The sequence below is a fragment of the Phyllobates terribilis genome, unplaced genomic scaffold (assembly GCF_046119375.1).
Source record: "Phyllobates terribilis strain yellow unplaced genomic scaffold, ASM4611937v1 Scaffold_4__5_contigs__length_816908805, whole genome shotgun sequence".
NCBI lineage: Eukaryota > Metazoa > Chordata > Amphibia > Anura > Dendrobatidae > Phyllobates > Phyllobates terribilis.
This window is the reverse complement of record NW_027362764.1, coordinates 63,481,821-63,504,737: the sequence shown is the minus strand read 5'-3', so window position 1 is coordinate 63,504,737 and position 22,917 is coordinate 63,481,821. Positions and strand designations below refer to the sequence as shown.

The window sequence follows — 22,917 nt, the reverse complement described above, 5'->3', positions numbered from 1 at the left end:
GAGCGGAGTCGCCACCTGTATACCTCACTCTGGCCTAGTCAGAGGGATTCCTGCTGCAAGAGGGGTGACCGGCCCCCGATATCTGACTCTGTTACTTCAAGTCTCAGTCAGAAAAGCCCGGAGGCTTAGTGGATCCCAGGGGGATACGGACGGAGCGGCTTACGCCACCTCTATCTCTTACACTGCGTTTATCCAGTGGGACCCGGCCTTACACTAAGTTCATTCCATACAGTCAGGAGAAGGAGAAGGAGAGGGACACACTGACGGGGTCTTGACAGGTGTTCCTGATCTACCTGGGAAGTGCTGGACCCCCTTCCTGGTGGCCGCAGTATGCCGTGTGTAGCAGAGGGAAGCTTTGCGGCTAAGGTTCATCTGAATGTGAGTAAAAACCCTGGATGACTTCACACCCCGCTTCAGCCTGTTATTTCCCACGCAGCACTGCACCCACCATCACCAAACACTGCCCTGAGGCCTGCTCCGCCTGTGGGGAGCCATCCCATCCTAGCTGCCTATATCACCAGCCTCAGTGGACCCTCACCAGACACCACAGGTGGCGTAGTCGAAATACCACTCATCCGAAAAGAAGCCCATTATTTTTATGTGACAGCCCTGGGCACGGAACGGGTCTAGGCCACGACTGCATCCCCACAACATCTGCAAGGCCCGGCTCCGGGTACTCCACCGCTCAGGGAGGGCGTCACATATCTATCTATCTCTCTATTTATCTATTTATCTATCATTATCTATCTATCTATCTATCTATCATCTATCTATCTATCCCATATCTATCTATCTATCTATTATCTATCATCTATCTATATATCTATCTATCCCATATCTATCTATTATCTATCTATTATCTATCTATTATCTATCTATCTATCCCATATCTATCTATCTATCTATCTCTCATCTATCTATCTGTCCCATATTTATCATCTATCTATCTATCCCATATCTATCTATCTATTATCTATCATCTATCTAGAATCATAGAATCATAGAATGGTAGAGTTGGAAGGGACCTCCTGGGTCATCTGGTCCAACCCCCTGCTCAAAGCAGGATTCACTAGATCATCTCAGACAGATGTCTGTCCAGCCTCTGTTTGAAGACGTCCATTGAAGGGGATCTTACCACCTCTCGTGGCAGCCTGTTCCACTCATTAATCACCCTAACTGTCAAAAAGTTTTTTCTAATATCTAATCTGTGTCTCCTCCCATTTAGTTTCATCCCGTTGCTTCTAGTCTTTCCCTGTGCAAATGAGAATAAAGATGATCCTTCTACAATGTGACAGCCCTTGACATATTTGTAGACAGCTATTAAGTCTCCTCTCAGTCTTCTTTCTATCTATCTATCTATCTATCTATCTATCTATCCAGGCTCGGTCTGGCCTGGCGGGGCGCCGGGAAATTTCCCGGTGGGCCCCAGGCCCCATGCAGAGGGAACTGAAGAATTTAAAAAAAAAAAAAAGTGGTCGTGGGCCCTTTAAGGGCGCGCGCACGCACTTTCACCGACGCGATGCCCAGGAGAGTAGCGGGAGGGGCCTGGGAGCAGGAGAGCAGGGGCTGCACTGCAGCGTCACACTCAGCAGACAGGGCCGCAAGTCTGCTAAAAGTGACGTCACAGCGCGCCCTGCACTGCAGTCTCCCACATTAGGAGCGTGTCTGTACACTGTATGGGCTGGAGACAAGCCAAGGTACTGTAATATTTGTGTGTTTGTATGGATTTTTATGTATATGCTGCCTGCATGTGTGTGTGTACAGTGTGTGTATATGCCTGTGTGTGTACAGTGTGTGTATATGCCTGTGTGTGTATGTACAGTGTGTGTATATGCCTGTGTGTGTACAGTGTGTGTGTATATGCCTGTGTGTGTGTACAGTGTGTGTGTATATGCCTGTGTGTGTGTACAGTGTGTGTATATGCCTGTGTGTGTGTACAGTGTGTGTGTATATGCCTGTGTGTGTGTACAGTGTGTGTATATGCCTGTGTGTGTGTATACGCCTGTGTGTGTGTATATGCCTGTGTGTGTGTGTACATACCTGTGTGTGTGTACAGTGTGTGTGTGTACAGTGTGTGTGTGTATATGCCTGTGTGTACAGTGTGTATATGCCTGTGTGTACAGTGTGTGTATATGCCTGTGTGTGTACAGTGTGTGTATATGCCTGTGTGTGTGTGTACAGTGTGTGTATATGCCTGTGTGTACAGTGTGTGTATATGCCTGTGTGTACAGTGTGTGTATATGCCTGTGTGTGTACAGTGTGTGTATATGCCTGTGTGTGTGTGTACAGTGTGTGTATATGCCTGTGTGTACAGTGTGTGTATATGCCTGTGTGTACAGTGTGTGCATATGCCTGTGTGTGTACAGTGTGTGTATATGCCTGTGTGTGTACAGTGTGTGTATATGCCTGTGTGTGTGTGTACAGTGTGTGTATATGCCTGTGTGTGTACAGTGTGTATATGCCTGTGTGTGTGTGTACAGTGTGTGTATATGCCTGTGTGTACAGTGTGTATATGCCTGTGTGTACAGTGTGTGTATATGCCTGTGTGTACAGTGTGTGTATATGCCTGTGTGTGTACAGTGTGTATATGCCTGTGTGTGTACAGTGTGTGTTTATGCCTGTGTGTGTGTATATGCCTGTGTGTGTGTGTACAGTGTGTATATACCTGTGTGTGTGTACAGTGTGTGTATATGCCTGTGTGTGTGTGTACAGTGTGTATGTGTGTGTGTGTGTACAGTGTGTGTATATGCCTGTGTGTACAGTGTGTGTATATGCCTGTGTGTGTACAGTGTGTGTATATGCCTGTGTGTACAGTGTGTGTATATGCCTGTGTGTGTACAGTGTGCATATGCCTGTGTGTGTATATGCCTGTGTGTGTATGTCTCTGTGTGTGTGTGTATATGCCTGTGTGTGTTTATATTCCTGTGTGTGTGTTTATATTCCTGTGTGTGTGTTTATATTCCTGTGTGTGTGTTTATATTCCTGTGTGTGTGTGTGTTTATATGCCTGTGTGTGTATATGCCTGTGTGTGTGTGTGTGTGTATATATGCCTGTATGTGTGTGTGTATATGCCTGTGTGTGTATATGCCGGTGTGTGTGTATATGCCTGTGTGTGTCCATTGTGTATGCCTGTGTGTTTATGTGTCTTCACACATACGTGTGTGTGTGCTTCCCTGCGTGTCTGCATTTTTGTGTGTGATTGTCTGAGTGTGTCTGTGCATTTCTGTGTGTGCTTGCCTGTGTGTGTACTTGTCCCCATTTCTGTGAGTATGTGTATCTGCGTGTGTATATTAGGGCTCTTTCACATGTCCTGATATTTACGGGACTGGAAATATCCGTGTCCACCTGTGTGTCATCCAAGTGACACATACTGGCGCTTGGGAATCAGTATACAGTTAGCGCTGTTCCCAAGAGCCAGGTGCTGAGCGCTGCCCTCATCATAGATCCCTGCAGGCGATGTGATCAGCAGCAGCGGGGTCAATGATGAGAGTAGTAGTCTACTCCCACCGTGTCCTTGTTCAACTGTAAAAATAAGAATAAAATAAAAAAATCCTTATACTCACCTCTCCTAAGTGTCACCTGCTGTAATCCGTGCGAGCGCTCACGCCGAGGAGAATGACTTCTGCAGCGAGCTTGCTCCAGAGCTGCGCTTAGTGAATGACAGGGCACCGCTTGTTGAGCGCAGCTCCGGAGCCCACTCGCTGCAGGAGACATTCTCCTCGGCGTGAGAGCTCGCACGGATTACAGTGGGTGACACTTAGTAGAGGTTAGTATAAGGTTTTTTTTATTTTATTATTTTTACAGTTGGACACAGCTTGTATAGACTATTACTCTCATCATTGACCATGGTGGTGCTGATCGCAGCGCCTGCAGGGATCTATGATGAGGGCAGCGCTCAGCGCTCTTCCCAAGCACCGGGTGCTAACTGTCATCAGTGTGCGGGACTTTTTGCGGTCTGGACAGCAGGTAAAAAACAGACATGCCAGCGTGTTTTGCCCACGGACACCACATGGTCTGTGGAAAGTGGAAACACACTGACATGTGCACATACGCATTCATGTGAATGGGTCTACGTGTGTCAGTGTCTCTGGTACGTGTGGAAACGGTCACCGCATGTACTGACGTGTGAAAGAGCCCTTAGTATGTGTCTGTGTGCACTTTTGTGTGTGTAAGCGTGCTTCTGCATGTCTGTGTGCTCTTCCGAAGATTTATTATATTTGGAGAGAGATGGGAGAGAAATTTTAGGAGACAGAATGGGGAGATGTGTGAAGAAACAGTATGGTGAACTAGGGGAGGGGTAGGAATGAGTGCAGAAACAGAATGGGGATGTATGAGGAAACAGTATGGAGAGTGGGGAATAGTGTGAGGAGACAGTATGGAGGGAGAAAAGTGTGAGGTGACACAGCACAGAGACTAGGTAGTGTGGGGGAAGGTATAGAGATGCGGCAGTATGGGGGGAACAGTGTGAGGGCACAGCAAGGAGGGAACAGTATGCTGAGGAGGGGGAGTGTGATGAAGGGGCACAGTATAGAGACTGGGCAGTTTAGGGGGGGCACAGTGTGAGAGGACAGTGTGAAGAGGGGGCCCAGTATGGTAAGGAGAGGACAGTGTGGAGAGCAGGTACCATAAGAGGGATACAGTGTATGTCATGTTTTGTGCAGGGAGCATTGTAAGAGTTAGGTTTATTCAGGGCTCAGTGTAGATATTTTTATTCAGGAGCATTATAATGACTCTGCTATCTTTAAGGGCATCGTGTGGGGATGATCTGCAGAAGACCGGAGAAGATGGAAGTCTGCAGAGAAAAGCTGTGGATGAGAAAAGTCATCAAGGGGTCTGGACAAGATGGAGACGAAAAGAGAGAGAACGACTCTAATCAGAGAAGACGTCTCAGGTAAGATACCTGGATGTAAATGTTCATTTGTGATCCTGCCTGTGTCTCATCAGTACTGTGGTTCCTGTATGGTCCGCAGTCTGATGATGACTGATAACAACTCCCAGTATCTCTATTGTTAGTTACATACTGGGAGTTGTAGGTTTATGTGATACAAAGATATATGGGGCTGACCTGACATTACAATTGATGGTGGTTCAGATGATGTATTCATGTACTGATGAGTTTGTGCGCGTCTGCGTGTTTGTGCGCGTCTGCGTGTGTGTGCGCTTCTGCGTGTGTGTGCGCGTCTACGTATCTGGAATAATATGTATTTTGTAAGATGCGTGTATGTAAGAGTCCATTGTAGTGTGTAATAACATTCATATGCTTGAGGCACCTTTACTAAATCTATTAGGACTCACTCACATGTGTTAGGGAATTCCATTTGTCTTTCCACATTTAGGAACAGACAAGTGAAATTTGCTAACCTTGTCATAACCATAGGGTTGTACTTGTATGGAGCGGGTTCAGGAGCTGAGCCTGCTCCATACCAGGCAGATGTCGGCTGTGTTACATAGCCGGCGTCTGCCTGTAACAGCAGTGATCAGAGCTCGCCTTGATTGCTGCTGTTTTGAGTATTTAAGTGCCCTTGTCAATCACTGACAGCGGCATTTAGCTAGCACGATGGCCGGTGCATGCAGTCACCTGCTCCCTTCTGCCCCCTGTGACGCAGTTGCAGGTTGCTGATGGGTTGCCAGTAGTGCTGAGTGAGCGTGGTCGGACAAGGTGTTATCTCAGCAGGCTCGGGTGTTATCCAGGTATCTTGTAGTGCTCTGCTAATATGCTCGAGTCCCTGCGGTAACATGTTTTGCGGCGGTAGACAGAAGCAACATATGCAGGGATTACCTAACAAACAGGCAATTCCTGTGTTGCGTCTGTCTACTGCCGCAAAACATGCTACCCTGGGGACTCGAGCATATTAGCAGAGCACTACAAGATACCTGGATAACACCTGAGCATGCTGGGATCACACCTTATCTGACCATTCTCGCTCAGCACTAGTTACCAGGTGCTGCTGCCATGTTAGTCGTTCAATGAAGCTCAGCCTGAGGTTGGGCTCCATGGAAGTGTCACAATCCAGGTGCCGGACGTTATTGCAGCACCCTCACTTTGTAGTTAGCGGTGACTGTAAAGTCTCCCTCCTTGCACCGATCCTATGACAGGAAGCGAGTGGCGGCAGGGAGAATAAAACGTAATTTTCTCCGTGTAGCCAACGCTTTTCCATTAAGCCGTCTAACCAGGCTTTAAACCCTATTTACCTGCAGATTAACCCCATATCTGCAGATAAATAGCGTTTTTCAAGGTGACAAGTTACCATTAAAGGGACTCTGGCAGTACGGAATGACTGTTCGAACAAAGTCCTGCCGCTTGGTGCTCCACAGCGCGGCCAATCATGTAATTATAGTACATTATAGAAAAGCAAAACAAGTAATAAAACCGTTTATGGTGGGCTGTAGTGTGGGCCCCTAGAGTCAGTTCCCCTGGTGGGCCCTAGGCACCCCAGTCCGACCCTGTATCTATCTATCATCTATCTATCTATCTCTCATCTATCTATCTGTCCCATATTTATCATCTATCTATCTATCCCATATCTATCTATCTATTATCTATCTATATATCTATCTATCTATCCCATATCTATCTATCTATCTATCTATCTATCTATCCACAGCCTGCGAGTAACATGTCTCTGGTGCAGACTGGTGTAATGCCATATAGCCTGCAGGCTGCCATGTATTGTTGGGGTTAGATAATTATCAGATTACTGTTGGGGAAATCTGAGTGCCACCAATTTTTTTTGTGCCCCTGATTTTTAAGCCCCTACCAAAATCCTAGGTATTAGGACAAAACTGTAATACAGGATTGTTTTTTCCTTTTTTGCTAAAGCGACATTATTGCTGGAGACAGCAGAAATTCCTCCACTCTTGGGACCCCCATAATAAATCCCTGCATTTTGGAAGAGAAAGATCCAGCCCCGAACACGGGACACTAATTAGACGAGCTGTGCAGTAAATGTGGAATGTATTAGGGAGCTCGCAGACGAGTTTCAGAAGAGAAATGGAGGTTAATTGAGAGGTTATCCTCATAAAGGGACTCTCTGTGGACCGGAGTGTGGAAAGCTGTGCGGCCCAGACAGCAGTGAGCGCAGGGTCAAGTAGTGAGAGCAGCGCAGATCACAGCGAGCTGGAGAAGACAAAGATCGCTTCTAGCAAAATGCTAATCCTGACCTCTGCGGGATACAAATAGAATTCACTACTGTACAGAATGGAGAATATAGCTACAGGACAGAGGGAAGGTGCCATCACATAATGACTTAGTGATTAAATCACATTTTCATGTTAAATGTATTTATTTTTATTAGATAGTTTTTTTAATTTCCATCAGATATCTTGCAAGTTTCACACTGGTCCAATACGAGTATCATATTTCCTATTATGCACAGAGTACTTTTCAGCAGGCTCATTATCATCACAGACAGGATTACAATGTAAGGTAACAAACATTTATTTGTACAGCAAAACACGAAATCCAACATTCACTATATTTGATTTCACAGCTAACCTCCTCCCCCTCCTGTACAATGACTGATAACACCTCTATATACAGTGGATAACACAGGATCCACCATTCACAATAGATGATGTCACAGCTCACCTCCTCCTCCTCCTGTACAATGACTGATAACACCTCTATATACATTAGATAGCACAGGATCCACCATTCACAATAGGTGATATCACAGCTCACCTCCTCCTGTACAATGATTGATATCACCTCTATATATAGTAGATAGCAAAGGAGCCACCATTCACAATAGGTGATATCACAGCTCACCTTCTCCAATTCTCTTCACACAGACCTTTGCCCAGATTAGAGCTTGCACAGATAACACTTCTAAGCAAAAGATTGGGTGTAAGTCAGTTTATTGCTGCTAACAAGTGTTGAGCGAGTATGTTCTGTCCGTATGCTCGGGCCGAGCTCCAAGTAGTTACAGCGTGCTCGGTGATATGTTTGAATCGCTCCCGTGTGCATGATTTGCGACTGTTTGACAGCTTTATTACATGTGAGGAATGTCTATTTCTTACACATTCCTCACATTTAACAAAACTGTCAAACAGTCGCAAATCATGCACACGGGAACGATTATAATAATAATAATAATAGTTTTTATTTTTATAGCGCCAACATATTCCGCAGCACTTTACAAATTTTAGGGGGGACATACACAGATAATACAGAATAAGCATATCTCATATTGAAAGGAGTGAGGGCCCTGCTCACAAGCTTACAGTCTATGAGGAAATGGGGGAGACACAAAAGGTAGAAAGTACATATATTGTATAATGCAGCCTTGATATACTAAATAGGATAAATAATAATACATGGACTGGTCGCCTGCCAGTATGTGTACCGTCCTGACAGAGGCTATTAAGTGCATGGTTGGTATGAACCTGAAGTTGAAGAAGATTTTAATATGGGGGAAAACTGGGAAAGACAGAGTGTGTTTAGGCGATACGCCAGTCTAAAGAAATGGGTTTTTAGGGTCCGCTTGAAACTATGGGTATTGGGAATTAATCGAACTGTCCTGGGTAATGCATTCCAAAGAATTGGCGCAGCATGCGAGAAATCTTGGAGACGGGAGTGGGAAGTTCGGATTATGGAGGATTTTAGTTTTAAGTCATTTTCAGAACGGAGGGCACGTGTAGGGTGGTAGACTGAGACAAGAGAGGAGATGTAGGGGGGTACTGAAGCATGGAGCACTTTCAAACATATCAACATATTCAAACATATCGCTGAGCACAGTGGCGCACCGCCAATGGCGGCAGACCACGCGACAGCTATGGGGCCCGTGAGCCAGGGGGGCCCCATAGCAGTCCAGGGGTGGACATACCGCCGCCGGTACAGCTGCGCTGAGTCCCCACCATGCAGCTGCACCAAGGGGCCCGCAAGGTGAAGCTGTCTCTGCACGCGGCGGTCAGGGAGCGATCCCTGCAGCTCCGCTGCTGTCAGGAGGAGAATAGCAGCGGAGCTGGAGGGTTCGTCCTCTGCTTCCTCCCTGACCCAGGCGCGCGCAGCTTGATGACGTCATCATGCAGCGCGCGCCTGAGTAAGGAAGAAAGCTGCCGGCAACCAGGAGAATGCTGCTGCAGGGGAGCGAGCTGAGGTAAGTTGTTGTTTTTTTTTTTGTTGTTTTTTTTTTTACTGAAATGCTGGGGAGGGGAGGTGGGAGGAGAGCAATGGTGGGATGGTGGGGCTGGGGAGAGGAATGATTGGGCTGGGAAGAGCAATAATGGGGCTGATGGGACTGGGAGAGCAATGATGGGGCGAGGTAGAGAAATATTGGGGCTGGAGAGAGGGCTGATGGCGCTGGAGAGAGGAATAATGGAGTTGATGGGGCTGGGGAGAGCAATAATGGGGCTGATGGGGCTGTAGAGAGTAATAATGGGGTTGATGGGGCTGGGGAGAGCAATAATGGGGCTGATGGGGCTGGGGAGAGGAATTATGGGGCTTGGGATAGGAATAATGGGACTAATGGGGCTGGGAAGAGCAATAATGGGGCTGGGGAGAGGAATGATGGGACTGGGGAGAGGAATAATGGGGTTGATGGGGCTGGGGAGAGGAATAATGGGATGGTAGGGCTAGGGAGAGCGATGATGGGGCTAGGGAGAGGAATGATGGGGCTGGGGAGAGCAATGATGGGGATGGTGGGGCTGGGGAGAGCAATGATGGGATAGTGGGGCTCGGGTGAGCAATAATGGGGCTGATGGGGCTGGGGAGAGGAATAATGAAGTTGATGGGGCTGGGGAGAGGAATAATGGGATGATGGGGCTGGGGAGAGCAATAATGGGGCTGATGGGGCTGGGGAGAGTAATAATGGGGCTGGGAAGAGCAATAATGGGGCTGATGGGGCTGGGAAGAGCAATAATGGGGCTGATAGGGCTGGGGAGAGCAATGATGGGGATGGTGGGGAAGGGGAGAGCAATGACGTGTTGCTGGGAGAGAGCAATGATGGGGGTGCTGGGAGAGAGCAATGATGGGGGTGCTGGGACAGAGCAATGGTGGGGGGCTGGGAGAGAGTAATGATGTGGGGCTGGGAGACAGCAATGATGGAGGTGCTGGGACAGTAATGATGGGGGTGCTGAGAGGAAATGATGGGAGTGCTGGGAGAAGCAATGATGGAGGTGCTGGGACAGAGCAATGATGGGGGGCTGGGAGAGAGCAATGATTGGGGGTGCTGGGACAGAGCAATGATGGGGGTGCTGGGACAGAGCAATGATGGGGGCTGGGAGAGAGCAATGATGGGGGTAGTGGGACAGAGCAATGATGCGGGTGCTGAGAGAGAGCAATGATGCGGGTGCTGAGAGAGAGCAATGATGGGGATGCTGGGAGAGAGCAATGATGGGGTGCTGGGAGAGAGCAACGATGAGGGTGCTGGGACAGAGCAATGACGGGGGTGCTGGGACAGAGCAATGACGGGGGTGCTGGGAGAGAGTAATGATGGGGGTGCTGGGAGAGAGCAATGACGAGGGTGCTGGGAGAGAGCAATGACGGGGGTGCTGGGAGAGAGCAATGATGGAGTGCTGGGAGAGAGCAATGATGGGGTGCTGGGAGTGAGCAATGATGGGGGTTTCACTTTGCTTGTACTGTGAAGCCTTGTATGTTTTCCGTGTGCACATAGCCTTACAGTTAATTGGGGAGAGTCACAGAGACTGAATAATTTATATTACTGGCCGGTGCAGATTATAGTTAATGGGGGGCACAGTGCTGCTTATCACTTTATATTTTCATTACTAGGTGGCTAATAGTATATTAATGGGGGGGTTACATATCTGTATTCGAGGACGTAGAGCGGGGGAGACACATGTATGCATACAATATATGTGACCTTGTTATTTTCTAGGCTGGAGATCATCGTGACAAGACGAGTCGTGGCTGGGAGATGTCAACATGAAGGTCTGACCAGATGGAGAAGAAACAGCAGAAACTGACTCTGATCAAATGAGACGTCAGCGGTAAGTGCCTGGATGTAAATATTATTCTGTATCTGCACTGTGTGGCTTGGAGTGATAATGTTATCTGTAAAATCCCTTAGGCTGCATTCTCACATTTGTATGAAATGTCCGTGTGCTGCCAGATTTTTTTATCGGATGGTCCACGGACTTGTAGAGTTTTATAGATCCATTCACTCATCCATGAAAATCACGGATCTGAGAATGAGATCTGTGAGGGTCAGAGAATGTCCTGTTCTGATCCGATTTTGAGGATTAGAATAGGACATGCTCAATGTGTCAGTAAAACAGAGCAGCACACCGACACTGCACACAGATGCAGGAATGTAGCCTTATTATGTATAGCACAGTCCCTTAGTATACAGTGTACTCACTTATTATGTATAGCGCCATCCTTAGTTATATAGTTTCCTCTTTTATTATGTATAACACCCTCCCTTATTATGTACTCTCTAGCGGATCACAGTTACGGGATCATACTGTGTTGGGGTCAGCATACTTTACCCTGGGAGTTGAGGTGGGATACAGTAGGGTCATTATACTGTGCATGTGGAGGAATTCACCATGAGGGTTTCATACTGTGTTTGGGGGGCCCTTTTATTGGCATCACACTTTATGGGGCAATGAAAGAGAGATCAAGGACGTCAGCAGGAGGAAAATTACTATGTAAAGGATGGAAAGTTGTGAGATCTGATCTTTGGTGACCCCGACAATTATTTAATTTTTTTTTGGGGGGGGGGCAATTAGAGCTTCTGCTATGGGGCCCCATGATTCCTATGTACGCCCCTGGCTGAGCAGCTATAAATACTCGGAGCTCGGCCCGAGCATACTCGGACAGAACATACTCACTCAACCCTACTGCTAACTGGAAAAAGGACTCTAATATGAGGAATGGTGGTCAGTGTGAAAATTGCAACATTTTTAATTTTGTTTTTGTATATGTAGTAATATGAGAAAGTAATACAAAAACATTGACACTTTTTTAAAGACACATTTAATATAAAAAAAACCAATTTAGACAATAGGTCATTTTCTGGTGACACATTCTCTTTAAAGGGGATGTACACAACTTTAAAATGCTAATTTTATGGCCTATTTAGGTAACAGATGATAATAGTAATCCTTTGCTTAGTCATATACTCACCAGGACCACATTGAATGCTCATTGGTTACAACTTGAGATCATTTAAGGCAGCCAATCACTGGCCACAATAGTGACCTGCCTAAGTCAGTGATTGGCTCAGAGGTATTTCCTGACATTTCCGGTGACTGGAAATGAGCCCAGGATATAGATTGGATCTGGAGATGCGGGGATCAGAGTATTGCTTCTTTTATTTTTTTTTAACCAGTCTAAGCTATTTTAAAAATAATTTCTGCTGAACATGCAACATCCAAGTTCCCCACAATTATGGTTCTGCGATACTCCAACTCTTATCTGAGATCCCATAAGTATTACAAATAATCCATTAAACATTTAACAGAACAAAGGAAACTTACCGTTGTATCCATCCTGATTCAAATCACCTAAATTTGCGATAGCGCTACCAAATCTGCCAAACACTGCGACCCCCTTCAGTAACTGAGCATCTTTGAAGATAAGAGGACTCTCCTGCAAGTAGAGGTAAACGTGGCCCACTTCCTTTGGGTTACTCTCAAATTCACGGTCCATGTACAGTGGTGCCCCCACCAGGACATCATCTAAACTGCACAAAGAAGGATTATAATCATTCAGAAATATTTTTCAGGTACATATTGCATATACAGTATATCAGCAATTTCCTCAAGTACTTTCTCTAGAGAATAGCTCCTTAAAGTGGACATGCTTTTGAACCTTTTTATCCTTCTCAATAATTCTGCTCTTTGTTATACATCTTATTAATTTTCCACTCGGTGATCCTTACTAACAATTTTGCTCTCTGTTATCCTCTCTAATAATATTGCATTGTGTTATCCTTCCTATTTATTTTGCACTCTGTTATCCTTCCTAATAATTCTGCGCTCGGTTATCCTTTCTAATTATTCTGCGCTCTGTTATCCTTCCTAATAATTTTGCTCCCTTTTTTGCCTTCCTAATAATTTAGCATTCTGTTATACTTCCTAGTAAATTTGCACTCTGTTATCCGTCCTAATAATGTTGCACTCTGTTATCCTTCCTAATAATGTTGCACTCTGTTATCCTTCCTAATAATGTTGCACTCTGTTATCCTTCCTAATAATATTGTACTCTGTTATCCTTCCTAATAATATTGCCCTTTGTTATCCTTCCTAATAATATTGCACTCTGATATCCTTCCTAATAATATTGTACTGTTATCCTTCCTAATAATATTGCACTCTGTTATCTTTCCTAATAATATTGCACTCTGTTATCCTTCCTAATAATGTTGCACTCTGTTATCCTTCCTAATAATATTGCACTCTGTTATCTTTCCTAATAATATTGCACTCTGTTATCCTTCCTAATAATGTTGCACTCTGATATCCTTCCTAATAATATTGTACTCTGTTATCCTTCCTAATAATATTGCACTCTGTTATCTTTCCTAATAATATTGCACTCTGTTATCCCTCCTAATAATGTTGCACTCTGATATCCTTCCTAATAATATTGTACTCTGTTATCTTTCCTAATAATATTGCACTCTGTTATCCTTCCTAATAATGTTGCACTCTGATATCCTTCCTAATAATATTGTACTCTGTTATCCTTCCTAATAATATTGCACTCTGTTATCCTTCCTAATAATGTTGCACTCTGTTATCCTTCCTAATAATGTTGCACTCTGTTATCCTTCCTAATAATGTTGCACTCTGTTATCCTTCCTAATAATTTTGCGCTCTGTTATCCTTCCTAATAATTTTAAACTTTTGTTTTCCTTCCTTGTAATTTATAATCTGACAACTGGTGGTTACCATTCATCATCATTACTGATTAGACAGTATTACTAAGTGTAGGGACTCAACTGGTAAAAGTGGTGAGAGTTCCCCTTTAAATAAGGGTTGGCTATGGAGAATATAATTTGAGGAGTATAGGAATATATTAAAGAGGTTGTCCAGGACAGACTGTCACAGCTGTGTCACAAGTGACAGACAGTCGCCCTGCAGCGGGTTGTAGGAGATCCCTACGTTTGGCATTGCAGACATCTTTTTAGAGGCTGTCCCTAGGACCCAGCGGCTACCTTCATCTGGCTAATTAACACCTTGGCCTGGGTGTATAAATACCTGCTGTGTGCAAAAGGGAGGTGACCACGATATTCATTACTCCTTGTGAAGGCTTGAGCAAGAGCAGTACTTCTTCCTCTCTGGTGCTGAGGACATGTGCACAGTTGTCTGGAGTCATCTAAAGCGAAGCAATTCCCCTTTGTTTGTCCCCCCTTGTTGTCTTTAGTGTCAGTGGGGATTGACTAGTGCTTATCTCATCCCTTCCCTAGACTTAGCCAAATGCCAGGGAAAGACACGGCGAGGAACACGTACGGCGATTGGTGAAGACCCAGTTAGGGGAGACAGGGTGATAGTCTGTCAGCCAGGAGATCTCCACTCCCCCCTTTCCCTAGTCTGGGCTCCCTTTCCCTCTTCCCTTTCTGTTGCACTAAGTCTTTCCCACACCTTGTGTGACACAGACATCTCGATCTAACCATAGGATACATCATCAATATCAGATTGATGGAGGGGGGGGTTTCCGACACCCAGCAGCAATCAGCTGTTGTCAGATCCAGCAGTGGCCAGATGTAAACACTGCATGGAGCCAGTGTCAGTACAGCACATCCCCATATACAGTATAGTGACAATAATTTGGTGCTGCACCTCAGTTTCAATTCAAGTGCTGGAACAGCCCCTACACAGTGTACAGTGTGGTGCTGTTCCAGCTTTGTAAACTGCTCAAATTAGGCTGTCGCCAGAGCTGATAACAGTTGATTTTTTGGGGTTCGAAAACAAGAAACGGTCATCACTATTTCAGTCCTGGACAACCCCTTTGAGACATATCAAATAATGCATTTCCATAGTATAGTTGTGTACACAGTGAATGGAGCCTCATAACTAAGTAAATTAAAATTTTAGCCCCTTTCAAGTATCAATTGACACTAATACGCTCCTGAGCAGGGACAGAAGGTCCTGGTAGCCCTATGCCATTTCTTACATCCTCTCAGGTGGAGACTACTTTCCTGTACAAATTCTCACCATCCATTAAATTGAGGACAAGACCAACCTGGAATGGGCTACCACTCTCTAGGGGCCACTAAAGTACAGACATCCTATTATCCTCTAAACCTAATTAGTCAAAATTAGTGTCCCATGGGTATCAGTTACGCATAAATATCGATTCCCAGGTGCATTAGTGTTGGCTGAAGTTCTCGCCATATCCAAATAAGACAAATCCGTGCGCAATTATCTGACTGTACACTGTACTTTCCCATCTGCATGATGCATAGAAAGCAATGTATGTAAATATGCAGGACATTAACCTCCACGACTTTGCGAGTCCACCATGAGATGCATGGAATCTGAGGCTCCTAAAAATATCAATTATAAGCACAGATGTGTACATTATATGACACGAACATATGCATTGTGTAAATGTTTAGAATCTGCAGGACAGTATATAATTATGATTGATGACTGATTATGGATCATTATATGCAGCAATAAAATATGATAAACTCCTGCAAATGTATACACGTAAATATATCTACACAGGCAGTCATTCATTATATGCAACGTCACGGCACTCAATTCTCTCTTCTTTTTTGGCCTTTCAAATAAAAGTTTCCATGATGAAAAGGAGAATACTGTATACAAAATGATAAAAACTATATATGGCTATTGAATTTCATACTTAAAGAGAACCTGTCACTTGCCATAAATGTGTATTTTTATTACCTAGAGTAATGGCTGCTGTTCTACTGAATCCGGCAATGTTTTTCTTATGTTCCTGCGCCTCTCCGTTCCTGAGATATGGTCCTTTATATCTAGTATATAAATCTAGCTTTGTAAAGCAAGTGGGTGCGGTTCTCAACTCTTCTGTGGCCTTATCTTTGAGGACCACACCCACTTTGATAACAAAATGGCATTTATATAGAGGGAAGAGAGGGCCATATATCAGGAACGGAGAGGTGCAGGAGCAAAAGAAAAACATTGCCAGATTCAGGAGGACAACAGTATTTACAACAAGTTAACAAATTACAAAATTATAGCAAGTGACTGGTACTCTTTAAAGCTCTTATAGCCTACCAAGAATTTATTTAAAAGTTTTTTTCATGATTAAATAAAATTATCTGAGTTTTTTTGACAGATATTTTTTTTCCTAATATAACAACTATAATGGGTATATTGGACAAAAGTGTGTTAGGAAAAACCCTAATAGATGACACTGTTGCCAGTACTGTAAATGGGCTATATGGCTGAATTGCTCATAGGGGTACTATAAGGAAGGCTGGTATTATAAGAAGGGCACTGTAAGGCAGTAATGTAGTTGGCGTTATCAATGGGAGCACTGTGATGAAACTGTAAAAGGGCACTTTGGATGGCACTGTGAGAGAGCACTGCTTTTGGTGGATCAACGTGCAACTGTGAACGATTTGAGCAATTTCTAACCTTCCTGTACTGTCTAGACAATTAATGTCCTCTTAAAGAAGCCTTCCTCCTCCTCCCATCATATTATATAGCACTGTGTACTTACAATTGCTCATTTTGCCTTTCTACCCAGTTAATTCTTCTCTTTTCTCTGCTCTATGTAGAAACAGGAAGTCTCTTTAGGCTGGGTGCCCACGTAGTGTTTTTCAAGCGTTTATGCTGCGGAATTTCCGCAGCGTAAACGCTTGTTAAACGCTAGGTAATCCGCACCCCATGGTCCCCAAGGGGATTCCGCAGGTTCTATGCACATGCTGCGGATTTTTCCGCAGCGTTTATGCTGCGTACAAAAATCCGCAGCATGTCATTTAATTTTGCGGTAGCGCAGCGGAACTCCCGCCATTGACTTGCATTGAAACACATAGAAACCGCGACTGTACATTTCTACAAGCGGCTTCTATGCGTTTCTATGTGCGGATGGTACCCAGTTCTGGAGGAGAGGAGACTCTCATCCAGACCTGGGTACCATTGTACCTGTAAAAAAAGAATAAAATAACAAATAAAGTTTATACTCACCTTTCCGAAGGCTTTTCTCTGAATGCCGGCATCGCTTGAGGACCTACGGTGACGTCACAGTCATGTGACCGCAGGCCCTTCACCGCTGTGTCTCGCGATATGCCGGCAGCCGGGAACCAGACAGGAACGAGCGCTGCAGCCACGCCGGGGCCTCGGGGGTGAGTATAGCTTTATTTGTTTTAATTTTTACGGTTCACACTGTATAAACTGTATAAACCGTTCCTCCTCCTTTGTGCAAGGAGGAACAGGAGGAGCACTGCCAGAGCCCTGCAAAATGACCTCCAGCAGGCCACAAATGTGCATGTGACTGCACAAATAGTTAGAAACCGACTCCATGAGGGTGTTATGAGGACCTGACGTCCACAGATGGGGGTTTTGCTCACAGCCCAACACCGTGCAGGACGCTTGGCATTTGCCACAGAACACCAGGATTGATTGGCAAAGTCGCCACTGGTGCCCTGTGCTCTTCACAGATGAAAGCAGGTTCACACTGAGCACATGTGACAGACGTGACAGAGTCTGGAGACGCCATGTAGAGTGATCTGCTGCCTTCAACATCCTTCAGCATGACCGGTTTGGCAGTGGGTCAGTAATGGTGTGGGGTGGCATTTCTTTGGAAGGCCGCACAGCCCTCCATGTGCTTGCCAGAGGTAGCCTGACTGCCATTAGGTACCGAGATGAGATCCTCAGACCCCTTGTGAGACCATATGCTGGTGCGGTTGGCCCTGGGTTCCTCCTAATGCAGGACAATGCCAGACCTCATGTGGCAGAAGTGTGTCAGCAGTTCCTGCAAGATGAAGGCATTGAAGCTATGGACTGGCCCGCCCGCTCCCCAGACCTGAATCCGATTGAGCACATCAGGGACATCATGTCTCGCTCCATCCACCAACGTCACGTTGCACCACAGACTTCCAGGAGTTGGTGGATGCTTTAGTCCAGGTCTGGGAGGAGATCCCACAGGAGACCATCCGCAACCTCATCAGGAGAATGCCCAGGCGTTGTAGGGAGGTCATACAGGCACGTGGAGGCCAGACACAATACTGAGCCTCATTTTGACTTGTTTTAAGGACATTACATCAAAGTTGGATCAGCCTGTAGTGTGTTTTTCCACTTTAATTTTGGGGGTGACTCCAAATCGAGGCCTCCATTGGTTAATAAATTTGATTTCCATTGATGATTTTTGTGTGATTTTGCTGTCAGCACATTCAACTTTGTACAGAACAAAGTATTCAATGAGAAGATTTCATTCATTCAGATCTAGGATGTGTTATTTGAGTGTTCCCTTTATTTTTTTGAGCAGTGTATATATATATATAGAGAGAGATATAGATGTAGAGATATAGAGAGATATAGATGTAGAGATATAGATATATATATATAGATATAGAGAGATATAGATATATAGCTATAGAGCGATATAGAGATATAGATGTAGAGATACAGTTATATGAAAAAGTTTGGGCACCCCTATTAATCTTAAGCTTAATGTTTTCTAAAAATTGGTGTTTTTGCAACAGCTATTTCAGTTTGATATATGTAATAACTGTTGGACACAGTAATGTTTCTGCCTTGAAATGAGGTTTATTGTACTAACAGAAAATGTGCAATCTGCATTCAAACAAAATTTGACAGGTGCATAAGTATGGGCACCCTCATCATTTTCTTGTTTTAAATACTCCTACCTACTTTTTACTGACTTACTAAAGCACTTTTTTTGGTTTTGTAACCTCATTGAGCTTTGAACTTCATAGCCAGGTGTATGCAATCATGAGAAAAGCTACTTAAAGTGGCCACTTGCAAGTTGTTCTCCTGTTTGAATCTCCTCTGAAGAGTGGCATCATGGGCTCCTCAAAACAACTGTCAAATGATCTGAAAACAAAGATTATTCAACATAGTTGTTCAGGGGAAGGATACAAAAAGCTGTCTCAGAGATTTAACCTGTCAGTTTCCACTGTGAGGAGCATAGTAAGGAAATGGAAGAACACAGGGACAGTTCTTGTTAAGGCCAGAAGTGGCAGGCCAAGAAAAACATCAGAAAGGCAGAGAAGAAGAATGGTGAGATCAGTCAAGGACAATCCTCAGACCACCTCCAGAGAGCTGCAGCATCAACTTGCTGCAGATGGTGTCACTGTGCATCGGTCAACTATACAACGCACTTTGCACAAGGAGAAGCTGTATGGGAGAGTAATGCGAAAGAAGCCGCTTCTGCAAGCACGCCACAAACAGAGTCGGCTGAGGTATGCAAAAGCACATTTGGAGAAGCCAATTTCTTTTTGGAAGAAGGTCCTGTGGACTGATGAAACCAAGATTGAGTTGTTTGGTCATACAAAAAGGCGTTATGCATGGAGGCAAAAAAACACAGCATTCCAAGAAAAACACTGGCTACCCACAGTAAAATTTGGTGGAGGTTCCATCATGCTTTGGGGCTGTGTGGCCAATGCCGGCATCGGGAATCTTGTTAAAGTTGAGGGACGCATGGATTCCACTCAGTATCACCAGATTCTTGACAATAATGTTCAAGAATCAGTGATAAAGTTGAAGTTACGCAGGGGATAGATCTTTCAGCAAGACAATGATCCAAAACACCGCACCAAATCTACTCAGGCATTCATGCAGAGGAACAATTACAATGTTCTGGAATGGCCATCCCAGTCCCCAGACCTGAATATCATTGAACATATGTGGGATCATTTGAAGAGGGCTGTCCATGCTCGGCGACCATTAAACTTAACTGAACTGGAATTGTTTTGTAAAGAGAAATGGTCAAAAATACCTTCATCCAGGATCCAGGAACTCATTAAAAGCTACAGGAAGCGACTAGAGGCTGTTATTTTTGCAAAAGGAGGATCTACTAAATATTAATGTCACTTTCTGGTGAGGTGCCCATACTTATGCACCTGTCAAATTTTGTTTGAATGCAGATTGCACATTTTCTGTTAGTACAATAAACCTCATTTCAAGGCAGAAACATTACTGTGTCCAACAGTTATTACATATATCAAACTGAAATAGCTGTTGCAAAAACACCAATTTTTATAAAACATTAAGCTTAAGATTAATAGGGGTGCCCAAACTTTTTCATATAACTGTATACAGTACAGACCAAAAGTTTGGACACACCTTCTCATTTATAGATTTTTCTGTATTTTCATGACTATGAAAATTGTACATTCACACTGAAGGCATCAAAACTATGAATTAACACATGTGGAATTATATACTTAACAAAAAAGTGTGAAACAACTGAAAATATGTCTTATATTCTAGGTTCTTCAAAGTAGCCACCTTTTGCTTTGATGACTGCTTTGCACACTCTTGGCATTCTCTTGATGAGCTTCAAGAGGTAGTCACCGGAAATGGTTTTCACTTCACAGGTGTGCCCTGTCAGGTTTAATAAGTGGGATTTCTTGCCTTATAAATGGGGTTGGGACCATCAGTTGTGTTGTGCAGAAGTCTGGTGGATACACAGCTGATAGTCCTACTGAATAAACTGTTAGAATTTGTATTATGGCAAGAAAAAAGCAGCTAAGTAAAGAAAAATGAGTGGCCATCATTACTTTAAGAAATGAAGGTCAGTCAGTCTGAAATATTGGGCAAACTTTGAAAGTGTCCCCAAGTGCAGTTGCAAAAACCATCAAGCGCTACAAAGAAACTGACTCACATGAGGACCGCCCTAGGAAAGGAAGACCAAGAGTCACCTCTGCTTCTGAGGATAAGTTTATCCGAGTCACCAGCCTCAGAAATCGCAGGTTAACAGCAGCTCAGATTAGAGACCAGGTCAATGCCACACAGAGTTCTAGCAGCAGACACATCTCTACAACAACTGTTAAGAGGAGACTTTGCGCAGCAGGCCTTCATGGTAAAATAGCTGCTAGGAAACTACTGCTAAGGACAGGCAACAAGCAGAAGAGACTTGTTTGGGCTAAAGAACACAAGGAATGGACATTAGACCAGTGGAAATCTGTGCTCTGGTCTGATGAGTCCAAATTTGAGATCTTTGGTTCCAACCACCGTGTCTTTGTGTGACGCAGAAAAGGTGAACGGATGGACTCTACATACCTGGTTCCCACCGTGAAGCATGGAGGAGGAGGTGTGATGGTGTGGGAGTGCTTTGCTGGTGACACTGTTGGGGATTTATTCAAAATTGAAGGCATACTGAGCCAGCATGGCTACCACAGCATCTTTCAGCGGCATGTTATTCCATCCGGTTTGTGTTTAGTTGGACCATCATTTATTTTTCAACAGGACAATGACCCCAAACACACCTCCAGGCTGTGTAAGGGCTATTTGACCAAGAAGGAGAGTGATGGGGTGTTACGTCAGATGACCTGGCCTCCACAGTCACCAGACCTGAACCCAATCAAGATGGTTTGGGGTGAGCTGGACCGCAGAGTGAAGGCAAAAGGGCCAACAAGTGCTAAGCATCTCTGGGAACTCCTTCAAGATTGTTGGAAGACCATTTCCGGTGACTACCTCTTGAAGCTCAACAAGAGAATGCCAAGAGTGTGCAAAGCAGTCATCAAAGCAAAAGGTGGCTGCTTTGAAGAACCTAGAATATAAGACATATTTTCAGTTGTTTCACACTTTTTTGTTAAGTATATAATTCCACATGTGTTAATTCATAGTTTTGATGCCTTCAGTGTGAATGTACAATTTTCATAGTCATGAAAATACAGAAAAATCTTTAAGTGAGAAGGTGTGTCCAAACTTTTGGTCTGTACTGTAGGTATATAGATATAGAGAGATATAGATATATAGATATAGATATAGAGAGATATAAATAGATATAGAAAGATATAGATATACATATACATATGGCATCTCTACCATTGACGTTCTAACAGATTTTGTAAAAAAAAAATTGTTTTTTTTTTATTTAAAACCCCCCCAGACTACTCCCACCACTCCTTTATGCAGTCTTTCCCACTGACAATTCTTCAGCTGCAAGAAATTCTGACATTTAGCAGAATACAGGGCATAGCATGAAACCATAAGAGTTAAGCCGCATATTTACATCTAACCCCCAAATACATGTCAGACATTGATTCCTCCCCCTCCCGTGCGTCGTCTTAAAAACGAAAATTCAGCGAAGTGGCAAAATCGAGTAAAAACACAGTTCTTCATGGTGGTAATTAAGAGTGGCCCAAACATTGGAGGATAGTGTTAACATACCCGTCATTGTTTACATCTGACACGGCGACTGTATATCCGAAGTACGAAGCCATCTGGAAAGAGAGAGGTTTTAACAATGGCTCAACCCTCCTCGTATATATCTGAGAATGTATCAGCATTCTGACATCAAACAATGTCTTAATGGGACAAGAATCTGCAAATCTTCAATATCTCACTGAATTATTTAAACAGGGAGTTGAACCTGAACCCTCAAACGCCACTTTCCAAGACTTACAGTAAACAAGGGCAGGTTAACCCCATAGATGGGAGGATGGATGGGTAGACGTTCCTCCATCTATATTGACATAAGGAACCACTGATACATTTAATGTGGTCGATGCTTCCTCAGAACTCCGATCGGAATCCTCCTTAAAGGGACATACACCTCTTTTTTTTCTATACTTATTTGGGTTTTGTGGTTGCATTGGCTGTTTTTTTGTGTTTTACCTTTGTATAAAGACATAGATTATGGAGGCACAGATTGTGTTATGCATAGCAGGCAGCCGTGTATTTTCCTTAAGGTCATTTTTGCTCATTTTTGCAACACAACAAATGTCTGATAAACAAAGGAAGCGCTTGTCTGCTGTGACAGGGGAAACAGTATTGTAAAGGATTGTCTATACTATCCATCTTTATTAGGAGAAGAAAAAATAATAT

The 22,917-nt window shown here is 44.2% G+C and overlaps 1 protein-coding gene across 1 annotated transcript in view; it reads right to left on the bottom strand.

The window, feature by feature from the left end:
* Positions 1-22,917, bottom strand: part of ITGA8 (integrin subunit alpha 8) — a 244,324-nt gene that overhangs the window by 137,700 nt on the left and 83,707 nt on the right. Inside the window, exons 11-12 of the mRNA XM_073677424.1 lie at positions 22,261-22,313; positions 12,442-12,647 (exon numbers count right to left, since the gene is read on the bottom strand). Coding sequence (XP_073533525.1) covers positions 12,442-12,647; positions 22,261-22,313 — 259 coding nt within the window. The remainder of the gene's footprint in view (positions 1-12,441; positions 12,648-22,260; positions 22,314-22,917) is intronic.